General features: G+C 36.8%; 1 protein-coding gene across 10 annotated transcripts in view; it reads right to left on the bottom strand.

The window, feature by feature from the left end:
• LPGAT1 (lysophosphatidylglycerol acyltransferase 1) overlaps positions 1 to 13,978 on the bottom strand; it is an 89,054-nt gene that overhangs the window by 21,267 nt on the left and 53,809 nt on the right. For 5 of the 10 annotated variants that reach the window (XM_063725291.1, XM_063725294.1, XM_054520972.2 and 2 more), the window contains one exon: positions 1,609 to 7,339. The exons of the other annotated variants lie outside the window; for them this stretch is intronic. In XM_063725291.1, coding sequence (XP_063581361.1) covers positions 7,078 to 7,339 — 262 coding nt within the window. In that variant the 3' untranslated portion in view covers positions 1,609 to 7,077. Of the gene's footprint in view, positions 1 to 1,608; positions 7,340 to 13,978 lie in introns of those variants that run through there. 10 annotated transcript variants of the gene reach the window in all.

Genomic DNA, 13,978 nt, shown 5'->3' with positions numbered 1-13,978 from the left:
CAAGTCTTTGCTATTGTGAATAGTGCCACAATAAACATACGTGTGCATGGGTCTTTATAGCAGCATGATTTATAGTCCTTTGGGTATATACCCAGTAATGGGATGGCTGGGTCAAATGGTATTTCTAGTTCTAGATCCCTGAGGAATCGCCACACTGACTTCCACAATGGTTGAACTAGTTTACAGTCCCACCAACAGTGTAAAAGTGTTCCTATTTCTCCACATCCTCTCCAGCACCTGTTGTTTCCTGACTTTTTAATGATTGCCATTCTAACTGGTGTGAGATGGTATCTCATTGTGGTTTTGATTTGCATTTCTCTGATGGCCAGTGATGATGAGCATTTTTTCATGTGTCTTTTGGCTGCATAAATGTCTTCTTTTGAGAAGTGTCTGTTCATATCCTTCGCCCACTTTTTGATGGGGTTGTTTGTTTTTTTCTTGTAAATTTGTTTGAGTTCATTGTAGATTCTGGATATTAGCCCTTTGTCAGATGAGTAGGTTGGGAAAATTTTCTCCCATTTTGTAGGTTGCCTGTTCACTCTGATGGTAGTTTCTTTTGAATTGAACAATGAGAACACATGGACACAGGAAGGGGAACATCATACTCTGGGGACTGTTGTGGGGTGGGGGGAGGGGGGAGGGATAGCATTAGGAGATATACCTAATGCTAAACAGCGAGTTAATGGGTGCAGCACACCAGCATGGCACATGTATACTTACGTAACTAACCTGCACATTGTGCACATGTACCCTAAAACTTAAAGTATAATAATAATAATAATAATAAAATAGATTTATGGACAAAAACAGAAACTGTCAAATTTAACATATCAGAATATCTCCCAGCATTCAATTCCCAGAAATTTTACTTTAAGCCATTATCCTGAGCTAAGCTGTTAGGCCTAACAACATATTAAAATGTAATATTTATAGCTTCCCCCTGGAACTATTAGAATAGTTTAAAAAAGAAACCACTCAGTTATCTGAAAATAAATTTCAGAAACTCAAACATAAACTTCTACCTACTTTAATACAGGAAATAAACCAAGGCAGACATTTCCAAAGACTATACAGGTAGCAAACCTAGGGACAGTGACTTTAAAGTTTGTGTAGATAGGAAGATGGCAAATACTTAACACCTAGGCCACTGCTTCCCCTTCTCAGTCAAGGATAACTGAGCCCTCCTCTTGAGCCTTGTTCCTTGCAACAGTCAAGAGCCCTCAAAATGCCATTTGGAGATATAAACAATGAGATGGCATTTTTAGAACTGGAATTTATTATATATTTATTAATTTTATATCTTTTGAGACACACAGTAAGATGCTTAACAAATGCTTGCTGATTGAGCAGAAGTGAACTCTCCAGTAAGCAAAATCTGACATTGGTTTCTCTGCTTAAAAGAATCACTATTACGCTTTCCATGTGTCTAATGATGTTTTTAAACTTTTTATTTTGAAATAATTTCAGACTCAAAGAAAAGTTGAAAAATAGTATAAAAATTCTCATATGTTTCACCCAGATTCCCCAAATGTTAATATTTCTCACATTTGCTTTACTTTATCATTCTCTCTATCTATATCTATTTTTTCTGTCATTTTTTCACTCAAATTTTGAGAATAAGTTAAATGAAAAGGTTAGACAAAAAGATCTAGGTAGTCCTTCCATTTCTCAGATTCAATGACTAAGTAAAAAATAAACAGCAATTATCAGTGAGAATTATGTTTAACCATTGTCCAATTAAAATTAAAACCCTAGGAATTTTTGTATTTGGGGGCATAATATTTCCAACAAAACTATATTAGAAAATAAGAGGTATTTTTGGAATAACAATGGCACTTTGCTAGACCTTCAGGAGACCTAAAAGTGAAAAAGACATGGTAAACCCCCAAAGAGTCAAGGAGGTGGGGAGAGAATTCTTTATTTCCAATGCTTATTTCCAGTTACTTACCAAATTATAATATTTTCAAGATCATATTATATCCACATTCATCTATTGATAATAACCCAGTAAATTAGCTTTATCTGTTATTATTTTAGTTCTATGTGTATAGGTTAATTTTTCATATCTGGGCTAAGTCTAGACTGGGCTAAGGGATGCCCAGATAGCTGGTAAAACATTATTTCTAAGTGTGTCTGTGTGTGTGTTTCTGGAAGAGATTAGCATCTGAATTGATGCATTGAGTAAAGTGGACACTCCCTAACCCCCCATGTGGGAAGGCATCATTTAATCCACTGAGGGCCCAAAGAGAACAAAAAGGTGGAGGAAGGGCAAATTTACTCTCTCTGCTTGAGCTGGGCCATACAGCTTCTCCTCCCCTTCAACATCAGTGCTCCTGGTTCCTGGGCTTTCAGACTGAGACTGGGACTTACACAGTTAGTACCCCAATTCTCAAGGCCTTTCGACTTGGACCAGGACTTACACCATCAGCTCCCCAGTTCTTCGGCTTTCAGACTTAGACTAGAACTGACAACATTGGCTCCCTTGGTTCTCAGTCCTTCAGGCTTGGACCAGAACGACACCAGTGGCTTTCCCAGGCCTCCAGCTTACAGACAGCAGACTGTGGGACTTCTCAGCAGCCATAATCACATGAGCCAATTTCTCATAATAAATCTCTTTCTACATATCTTTATACAGATGATCCTTGACTTACAATGGGGTTACATTGTGATAAACCCATTGTAAGTCGAAAATGCATTTAATACACCTAACCTACTGAACATCATAGCTTAGCCTAGCATACCTTAAATGTGCTGAGAACACTTACATTAGACTACAGTTGGGCAATCATCTAACACAAAGCCTATTCTATAATAAAGTGTTTAATACGGCACACAGATGGGCATTTTGTAGAGATGATGGGATGTGAAAACAAAAAACACAATATCCAAAAAGTACTGGCAACACAGTACACTATGGAGTATTGGTTGTTTACCCTCATGATCATGTGGCTGACTGGGAGCTGCAGCTCACTGCCACTGCCCAGTATCTCCAGAGAGTAGTGTACCGCATATCACTAGCCTGGGAAAAGATCAAAATTCAAGATTCAAATTGTGGTATCTACTGAATGTCTATTACTTTCACACCATCATAAAGTCAAAAAATCATGAAGTTAACTACCTTAAGTCACGGACCATCTATATGTCCTATTGATTCTGTTTCTCTGGAGAACCCTGACTTATTATGGTAAGATAAAAAATTTCTTTCATGTATACTTTTTCTAAATATCTGAAATTAGGCATATCTTCTAATTGGAGAATGGAAATTTTACCTTATTTGTAAGGCTGATTCACCTGATTCTTCAACATCATTACAGAAACACAGAATTTGATTCACAATATAGCTAAACCTCAATTAAGACCACTTATTTCATGTCTCCATCCTGAATGTCATCAAACTGAAAAGTTTTTTTATTTTTTTCTTTTGAGACATGGTCTCACTCTGTCACCCAGTTTGGAATGCAGTGGCATGATCTTGGCTCACTGCAACCTCTGCCTCTTGGGTTCAAGCGATTCTCCTGCCTCAGCCTCCCAAGTAGCTGAGATTAGAGGCACATGTCACCATGCCCAGCGAATTTTTTTTTTTTTTTAGTAGAGATGGGATTTCACTATATTGGCCAGGCTGATCTCGCACTCCTGACCTCAAGTGATCCATCCACCTCGGCCTCCCAAAGTGCTGGGATTACAGGCATGAGCCACCATACCCAGCCTGAAAAGTTTTATTAGTTTTTTTTGAAGGAAAGAGGGAAAACCTGCTGGTGTGGAAAATAAAAACTTTTAGGCAGTGAACATTTAATAACAACAGCGAAGCAGAACTAAAAACTTGTTTAAATTTAATATGTAATTTTCCATTTTCCAACTGGTAGCTCTGAACAGTGACTGATGGCGAAAAACATACAGACTTCTCTAGGGAAAAGCAGGATATGGAGGCAAAGCAATAAAAAACAAGTGATGATAAGAAAAGCAGAAAAGAAGAAGAAAATTATTAGATAGCTGAAGTAGAGATGAAATTATCAATAATTATAAGCAATGATAGAGAAAAGTCCTAGCATAAGAAAAACTAAAGATAGGACACTGTTTCCTTCTACTGGGGAAAAAATGCAACTATTAGCTTAAAAATCCTTAAAGGCAATATTATCATTAGGTGAGTAATTTTGGGGCTGGGGCTGAGGGTGGCAAAGACCTGAACATATATCATTACTGTACCCAAGGGTGTATACCTTAGAGTTACTCACAGTTATTACAAAAAGTTGACCTAAAACTTGGTCCCCAATATGTTGAATAACTGATTTTTACTACATTAATTTTATTTTACTTTGTTCTAACTTTTATGTCAAAAAAGAATTATGTAAATTAAAATCTCTTAAAGCTCAGTTTTAAATTATGGATAAAACACTAGAATATGAAAATCTAGACTATGTAATTTGAGTATTTCAATATCCTTGATTTAAAAGGGAAAAACCTATTTTGTATCTTATTAAATGGTATGCATTTGAAATGTGAGCTTATTAAATTTTTATACCTACCAGATGAAAATGCTTTTGTTGCAATTATTCAAATAGTTATTAAACCAAAATCCTAAATTCTGTGGGCAATTTCTTTTTTGAATTAGTTATTTTTAATTGAAGAATACATGCATATTGTAAAAAACACTCAAATAGTACAATGAAAAGTACAAGTCCCTCCCCAGAGGCACCCACTGTCAACAGTTGAGCTCTAACCACATGGCAGCCACTATGCTGCCTGCCCTTTTTTTGTGGGGTGGGGAAAGGAACATCATCTATCGTTTAGACTTTTGTTTGAAGTGCTGCCTGCCAAATGTCCAATTAAATTACAGCCAATGCATTATTACATTGATTTTAAGATGTCTCCCAATTTCAGAGACATTAATATGTGTCAAAACACATATCTCTATCGTGTGGTTTTCAGAGCTTAATTCTGGTATCTATGGTGTGACATTATCTCTATGAAATGAGCTTTGAATACCATTTTTATAACGCTCAAATACAAGAAATATCATTAGAAAATCATCCCAAATCCACTTAGGCGTATTAGACTGAGGGGAACAACTGCAATTTGAAGTAGGGTGGTAAGAGGATATTTGAGCAGGCCTCAAGGCAGTGACGGCGATTTTCATACAGATTTCCAAGGGAAGACTTTTCGTGGAGGAGGAAACAGTCAGTAGGAACATGAAGTAGGAATACGTTTGGGATGTTCAGTAACAGCAAGAAAGCCAGTATAGACACAGGGGAATGACTAAGGAGTAGAAGGAAGAGGTAAAATAAGGCCTTAGATACCACTGTAAGACTTCAGGGGTTTTTAAATGGGAAGCCATGATGGAATTCTGAGCCTAGCACAGATACAATTTGACTTTTAAAAGGAGCACTCTGGATACTATGTTGGAATTCTCCAGGGGACAAAGGTAAAAAATAGGATGACACATTAGGAGCTTATGTAGTAATCTAGGAGCAGGGTAGAGGTGATAGTGGCTAGGACCAGGGTGAAAAGAAGTGGTCAGGGGATATGTATTTAAATTTAGAAGCAAAAAGATTTCCCGACTGAGTGGATGTGGAATATGAGAGAAAAAGAGGAGCCATGGACGACCCCAAGGCTTCTGATCTAAGTGACAGGAAGGATGGAGGCTGCTATTAATAATGAGATGGTAAAGGCTATGAAGGAGTATATATTTTTAGGAAAATCCAGTTCAGTTTGAGAGAGCGTTATGGGAAAGGGGTCCTGATCCAGCCCGCAAGAGAGAATTTTTGGATCTCGTGCAAGAATTCAGGTTGAGTCCATAGACTAAAGTGAAAGCAAGTCTATTAAGAAAGTAGAGGAATAAAAGAATGGCTACTCCATAGACAGAGCAGCCTTGACGGCTGCTGGTTGCCCATTTTTATGGTTATTTCTTGATTATATGGTAAATAAGGGGTGGATTATTCATGCCTCCCCTTTTAGACCATATAAGGTAACTTCCTGACATTTCCATGGCATTTGTAAACTGTTACGGCGCTGACAGGAGTGTAGCAGTGAGGAAAACCAGAGGTCACTCCTGTTCCCATCTTGATTTTGGTGGGTTTTAGCCAGCTTCTTTACTGCAGCCTGTTTTATCAGGAAGGTTTCTATGACCTGTATCTTGTGCCATAACCTCTTATCCTATGACTTAGAATGCCTTAACCATCTGGGAATGCAGTCCAGTAGGTCTCAGCCTTATTTTATCCAGCCCCTACTCAAGATGGAGTTGCTCTGGTTCAAATGCCTGTGACGAGAGGACTATTAGATATACTAGTGAAGGAGTCAAACACTCAGAAATAAAAATCTGTTTAGTATATTCCTTTCAAGAATACGATATTTTTAATGCTCTCTACTCATAACACAAAATAAGACACAATATTTTATTTAGTCATCCCTCTACTAATGCATATTTAGATTATTTCTAATTTGTTACTCTTACAAAATATCTTGCAGTAATATCCTGTCTTTCTCTAGGATATATAGCCCCAAGTAGAATTGCTATGTCATAGATAATTTAAAATATTGCTAAACTGCTCTTCAGATTGGCTGCATTGATTTGTGTGTGTTAATTTCCCTAAAAGCTCACCAATATTTGATACTGATGAGTAAAAAATAGTATTTTGCCCTGTTTTGCATTTCCCTGATCTTTTCATATATTTTTATTTCTATAAATAATGAAAAGTCTTTGTGTCTTTTGTACATTTTTCTTCTGGGTTTTAAATATTATTATTGATTTGTAAAAACTGTCGAGCTGTTTACATATATAGTCATGTGCCACATGACATTTCAGTTAACGACAGACTGTATATATGACAATGGTTCCCATAGATTATAATGCAGCTGAAAAATTCCTGTTGCCTAGTGATATCATAGTCATTGTAATGCCATAGCACAATTACTTTATTTTTAAAATAAATTTAGTGTAGCCTATGTGTACAGTGTTTATAAAGTCTACAGTAGTACAGGGTAATATCCGAGGCCTTCACATTCACTCATCACTCACTGACTCAGAGCAACTCCCAGTCCTACTAGCTCCATATATAGTAGGCATATCATTTTAAGACTCCTTTATACTGCCCGGGCACGGTGGCTCACACCTGTAACCCTAGCACTTTGGGAGGCCAAGGTGGGTGGATCACTTGACCCCAGGAGTTCAAGATCAGCTTGGACAACATGGTAAAGTCCCATCTCTACTAAAAATACAAAAATTACCTGAGCATGGTGGCGCATGCCTATAATCCCAGCTACCCGAGAGGCTGAGGTGGGAGAATCACTTGAGCCCAGGTGGTGGAGGTTGCAGTAAGCTAAGATTGCACCACTGCACTCCAGCCTGAGCAACAGAGAGAAAGACATTATCTCAAAAAAAAAAAAAAAAAAAAACAAAACAAAAAAAACTTTTATACTGTATTTTTACTGTACCTTTTCTATGTTTAGATACAGAAATACTTACCATTGTGTTCCAATTGCCTACAGTCTTCACTACAGTGATATGATGTACAGATCTGCAGCCTAGGAGCAAAAGGCTATGCCATATAGCCTAGGTGTGTAGTAGGTTATACCATCTAGGTTTGTCTAAGTACACCCTATGATGTTCGTACAATGATGAAATCACCTAATTTCACATTTCTCAGAAAGTATCCCTGTCATTAAGTGACACATGACTGTATACTCAATACTTATTTTTGTTATGTGCACTTCAAACACTTTATTGTGTCTCTTGAACACTCTAGTTTTTAGGTTTTTTTTTTAATTGGACATTTTATTTTTATTCACTTATTTTTATTATTATTATTTTTTTTGAGACAGAGTCTCACTCTGTCACCCAGGCTGGAGTGCAGTGGTGCTATTTCAGCTCACTGTAACCTCCGCCTCCTGCGTTCAAGCAATTCTGATGCCTCAACCTCCCGAGTAGCTGGGATTACAGGCGCTCACCATACATCAGCTAATTTTTTGTAGTTTTAGTACAGATGGGGTCACCACATTGGCCAGGCTGGTCTCAAACTCCTGACCTCAAGGGATCTGCCTGCCTCAGGCCTCCCAAAGTGCTGGGATTACAGGCGTGAGCTACTGTGCCCAGCCTAGTTTTTAGTTTTGATGTACTCATATTTATCTTTTCCTTAATGATTTATGACTTCTGACTTCTGGGTCTTGTAAGGAAGGGGTACCCTACTTGAAGACATTAAGAGTCTCCTGTATTTTCTTCAAATACTTTATTTTTTTTTAGAGAAACCCTGTTTCACTATGTTGCCCAGGCTAGCCTTAAACCCCTGGGCTCAAGCGATCCTTCTGAGTAGCTAGGAATACAGGCACGGGCCATTGCACCCACCCAAACACTTTAGGGTCCCATTATTGTTGTTGAGATAAAATCCACCTGGAATTTATTTTGGTATATGGTATGGAGTAAAATTCTAACTTTTCCTCCCATATTGTGAATCAACAGTCCCAAAGCCATTTATTGGATAGTTTGTCCTTTCTCCATTGATATGAAAGGGCTACTCAATCATAACGTGAGTTCACAAATAATTCTAGACCTGAACTTTCTAATCTCTCCATTGATGTGGACTTCCTCCTATAACTACACTGTTTTAATTACATTAGTGTAACTAAACTTGACATCTAGTAGGAAGAACTCCTTTGTTTTGTTCATCTTCAAAACTAACTTAGCTATTCATTTATCTTGACTCTCTCAAATGAATTTTAGAACCAAATTTTTGTCCAGTGTCTTGAAAAACCATCCTGAATTCTATTTGGAATTACGTTAAATTTATAGGTTAATATGGAAGAACTGTCATCTTTATAATATTGAGTGAACACAAGTTCTATGAACTCTCTCTGTGAACTCTCTCTATGAACACAAGTATTATCTTTCCATATATTCAGGTCTTTCATGGTTTTACATTTTAGAGAATACACAATGAAATATTTACAAATGACATTATATGATGTCTGAGGCTTGCTTCAAAATAATCCACTGGGGTCTGAAAATAACGTAGAGGAAATAACATTGACCATAAGTTGGCAATTGTCGAGGGGGTGTGATGTGCACATGAGATTTCATTTACAAGTCTGAAATTTTCTGTAATAAAAAGATTTTGAAGGAATAACTATTTCTGAAATTACAGCCCCTAAAACGTATAAAAACTCATGACTTTGTTTTGTTGCTTAGGGAGTAAGGGTAAAAGCAGAAGGAAAGACCAAAATGATATATTAATCAAAAATACATACAGGTTTAGGCATAAAATTATGAAATATTATTCTGTTTTTAAGTGTTGGTAACTTTTCTCATAAATAACTTTTCCCTCATCTCTTTGACAATAATTCTCACTGTGCAGATGTAATTTTAATAATACTCTGCAAACTAATGTAGGCTATGTATGTGCCCAGCCATGGAAATTGCTAGATCACAGAGTATATGCATTTTCACCTTAATAAGTATAGTCAACTAGTTCTCAAAGTGGTCACAGTAGATTATAATCTCATTAGCAGTATATATGAGATCACCTTTTCCCATATCAGTGTCAAAGTCACCATCTTTGATTTTTCCAAATCTGATCGGCTTGAAATGGTATATCATTTCTTTTATCAATTACAAATACCCTACAGCAAATATGTCAAAATGTTAATGTTTGTTTACTCTTGCTAGACAGCATACGTATCTTTAAAAAATATTAATATTTCTTTTCTAAATTAATTCCCCCTCCCCAAATTAAAATAAGTTATTTCCCAAAGTTCATACTTGAATGCCTTCTCCCAAGTAACCAAAGTCCTAATCAAGTTACACATGAAAACAACACCTCTGCTTTTAGTAATCTATCTATGCCACTACACTTATGGTTTTATCTTTTCTCAAGATTTTAAACACGAAAAGATAAGCTATTTCTGCACAAGGATCATTTTCTCTAACTCACTGTCCTAATTGAAGTGAAACAGACATTTATATCAAGGACAGACATTACTTTTGCCTTTACCCCTATAAATACTCTCCCTGTAATTAAAATCTAATCATGTTTAATTTTCCTATTAACCACTGAACAGCAGTGCACTGTGCCCACTACTTGCTTAGCAGGAATAAGCTGTCTTCCAGTTTGATAGAAATAAAAAGAGGAGAGGAGGAGGAAAAAGTTCTTTACTTTCAGATGTTTCCCTTCGGTAAGTCTTAGTTCTTTTAAAATAAGCATTACTTTTGAAAAAGTTCAATAATGTAGTTGTATGCATGCTAATAAAAAATATTTACCTAGTTAAATAATAAATAATATTGGTAAGAAATGAATTTTTTAAAAAGCATCTTTTCTCTTAAAGTAATAAATGGCTGAGATCCAATATATGGAGAATGCTATTTATAAACACCAGACTTATCAATAATCTATCATTCTTTATGTATCTTAATAATGGTGCTTTATATTTACAAAGTGCTTTGTGTTTTTTAAAAGTCTTTTTTTTTTTTTTTTTTTTTTTTTTTTTTGAGACAGAGTCTTGATCTGTTGCTCAGGCTGGAGTACAGTGGCACAATCTCGGCTCACCACAACCTCCATCTCCCAGGTTCAAGAGATTCTCCCATCTCAGACTCCTGAGTAGTACAACACACCTAGCTAATTTTTGTATTTTTGGTAGAGACGGGGTTTTACCATGTTGGCCAGGCTGATCTTGAACTCCTGGCCTCAAGTGATCTGCCCATCTCGGCCTCCCAAAGCGCTGGAATTACAGGCATGAGCCACCGTGCACAGCCTAAAAGACTCTTTTACCTGTACATCATTTGCATCTCACAACAATGCATCCGCCAAAGTCAGGGCAACTTCTGGCCACCAGAGTCCCAGCATTAGTAAAGTTGCCTGGGCACATAATCACCATTTGCCACAAATTTTCTGAGGAATATGCTCTAAATGCATGCCCTAAAAGTTCAATTTTTGAAACACAGCAATACTACCTATTTGTAAGATAGGCTCTAGTATACAACTCTGCCACAAATGTTTACTTTCTCATCTATGTGGTATTTTAAGTACTTCAGTAGTATTTTATATAAAAATAATGTGTATTTTATGGTGTTTCATATATAACATGTCATCTCTTCTAGAAATCCTAAAAACCAACATAAGCCTGAGTAGTAAATTAATGGAAAAAACTGCTATTGGAAGAAATAAACAGTTTCAGAGTATTTAAAATAAGCTATTACATTCTTTTGCTTTTTTCTTAAGTGTCAGTACAGAAATTTCGAATCAAGAAAAACATTCTGCTCCACATTCTGGCAATCTAGATATTCTTTTTCTATTTAAATAAAGAATTTTTTTTTTTTAAAAAAGAACTTATTAACACAGTATGAAGGGAGTTACTCTGTGTGAAAATGCCACTTTTGCTCAGAGATCTCCACATACTTGCTTGTCACATTATGTTCCAATGAGGTACAGAACAGGTAGTGGAATTAATTTGGTAGCTTGGACTATAATTTATAAGAAGTGAAAGTAAATGTACTATAGAAAAATACAATCTAGCCAGGCGTGGTGGCAGGTGCCTGTAAACCCAGCTATTTGTGAGGCTGAGGCAGGAGAATTGCTTGAAACTGCGAGGCAGAGGTTGCAGTGAGCCGAGATTGCACCACTGCATTCCAGCCTGAGTGACACAGAAAGACTCTGTCTCAAAATAAATAAACAAATAGACAAACCACTGATTAATGTTAAATAAATTATGCTAACTATATTGTTTCCCAAGTGAATTCTGACGGTAAGGAATGCTATCACATAACAATGTAATATCCCAGCCACCCAGAGCCACATTTTGTGGCTCTGAGCAGACACCAAGATGTACTACGTAGGAGACGACAGTTACTGCCCTCTATGAAATCTACCTAAAATATAATAAAAGTATCTCAAATATATAGAAACTTATTATAGATTTAATACTTATGAATTGTTAAACTTTCTCTTAATCTGTACTTTCAACTGGGAGTTTCTCTTAGAATTGTTTCATGGCCGGGCGCGGTGGCTCATGCCTGTAATCCCAGCACTTTGGGAGGCCAAGGTGGGCGGATCACCTGAGGTCGGGAGTTCGAGACCAGCCTGACCAACATGGAGAAACCCCATCTCTACTAAAAATACAAAATTAGCCAGGCATGGTGGCACATGCCTACTGTAATCCCAGCTACTCAGAAGGCTAAGGCAAGAGAATCGCTTGAACCCAGGAGGCGGAGGTTACGACGAGTCGAGATCACACCATTGCACTCCAGCCTGAGCAACAAGAGCAAAATGCCATCTCAAAAAAAAAAAAAGTGTTTCATTTAATTACTACTACCTATGAATTTGTTTTGATTTGATCCATAATAACTGCCTTTTAAGTGGTACTAATGTTCTAGGACTTATCTATGTTAGCTCTTTTTTTTTTAAATTACAGAACTCTAGGCTTCTCATGCTTGTCAGCTCTATAGATAACATTTTACCAACTACATTATTTCTTTTAAAATGGAGAAATTAAAATACATGAAATATCTTAAGTGGGATCTAATAAAAGCTGAGCAGGACGGATTAATTACTTTCTGACTATCACATGTCACATTTCCAAAGATTACACTAAAAAACTAGCAACAGGCCAGGTGCATGGCTAAAGCACTTTGGAAGGCCGAGGCTGGCAGATCACTTAAGGTCAGGAGTTCGAGACCAGCCTGGCCAACATGGTGAAACCCAGCCTCTACAAATAATACAAAAATCAGCCAGGCATGGTGGCATGTACCTGTAATCCCAGCTACTCGGGAGGCTGAGACAGAAGAATTGCTTGAACCCAGGAGGTAGAGGTTGCAGTGCCCACTGCACTCTAGCCTGGGCGACAGAGTGAAGCTGTGTCTCAAAAAAACACAAACTAGCAATAGTACTGACTTGCCCAGCTATATACCAAAATCACTAAGTGATCACTTCAGTTAAATTCTCAAGAATGAGGGCTGCTTTATTTATTTATCTTTTTAAGTCTGCTAAGATGAAAACAAATCCTTTCGACATCATGTGAAACAAAATTGGCTGGTACCATATGGCTCAATAGTTCTAGAGTTCTGAAGAAATTATGCTTAACTGCAGAAAAAAAAAACCTTCATGAATAGTTTTTCAAATCGACCTATAGGTGAAGATAAGCAAGCCAACACTAAACAAAACTACTATTTTTTAGTGAACTTTATAGTTTCCAGACAATCTTTTCCTACACTTTGGGCACCCACTCCCCACTTTAAGCAGTTGATACTACCCAGTTTTTCTTGCCAACCTCCTCACATTACAAGAGAAAGGGATCTAATCCCAATTATTTATATTATTAACATTTGTATATATAATGTGATTTCTAATGCTGCATTTAAAAACTTTTATTGAAACACCTTGTCCTTGTTTAAAATTTTTAAAATATAACCAAATGAACGAAAAGTCTGAACTAAAACCATTCTTTCTTTCCCTACACCCCCTGGTGTCCTGAGGGCCAAAAACAATACATGAGAAGTCACTCTATAGTTGATAGACACTATTCCTGGGAGCTGCTAAAGACATGGCCCATATCCCCTCTCACAAGCTTCTTGCAAAACCACAGTACTATCCTGACACCAGGATACCTCTGTTCTTTCTTGCTGTTTTCATTTGCTCTCCATTTCTGAACACAGGTACTTCCTCTCCTCTAATATTGGTTAGACACTAATCTTGATTAAATCCTGGGAAGAAAAGAAAAGTATATCTCCTCACTTGTCCTTGGTAGTTGCCATGGGTTGAGGTCTTTCACAGGGAAACATAGTAAGGCTAAAAGGCCTATAAAGTGATCAAAACCAAACAGGCTTTATCATGAAGCCTATGCTTCATACAAATACCTGTCATATTTATACAAACTCCTTAAAAAAACTACATTAAAAAAACAAGAAGCTAGCATAGATATTCAATAAATGTTTTTGCTACTGTTGTTTATGCAAATGACATATTAAAATGTTAAAAATTTAAAAGTGTAAGTCATAGCTAAA

The sequence above is a fragment of the Pongo abelii genome, chromosome 1 (assembly GCF_028885655.2).
Source record: "Pongo abelii isolate AG06213 chromosome 1, NHGRI_mPonAbe1-v2.0_pri, whole genome shotgun sequence".
Taxonomy (NCBI): Eukaryota; Metazoa; Chordata; class Mammalia; order Primates; family Hominidae; genus Pongo; species Pongo abelii.
The sequence above is the reverse complement of the archived record's forward strand: the minus strand, read 5'-3'. Positions and strand labels throughout refer to the sequence as shown.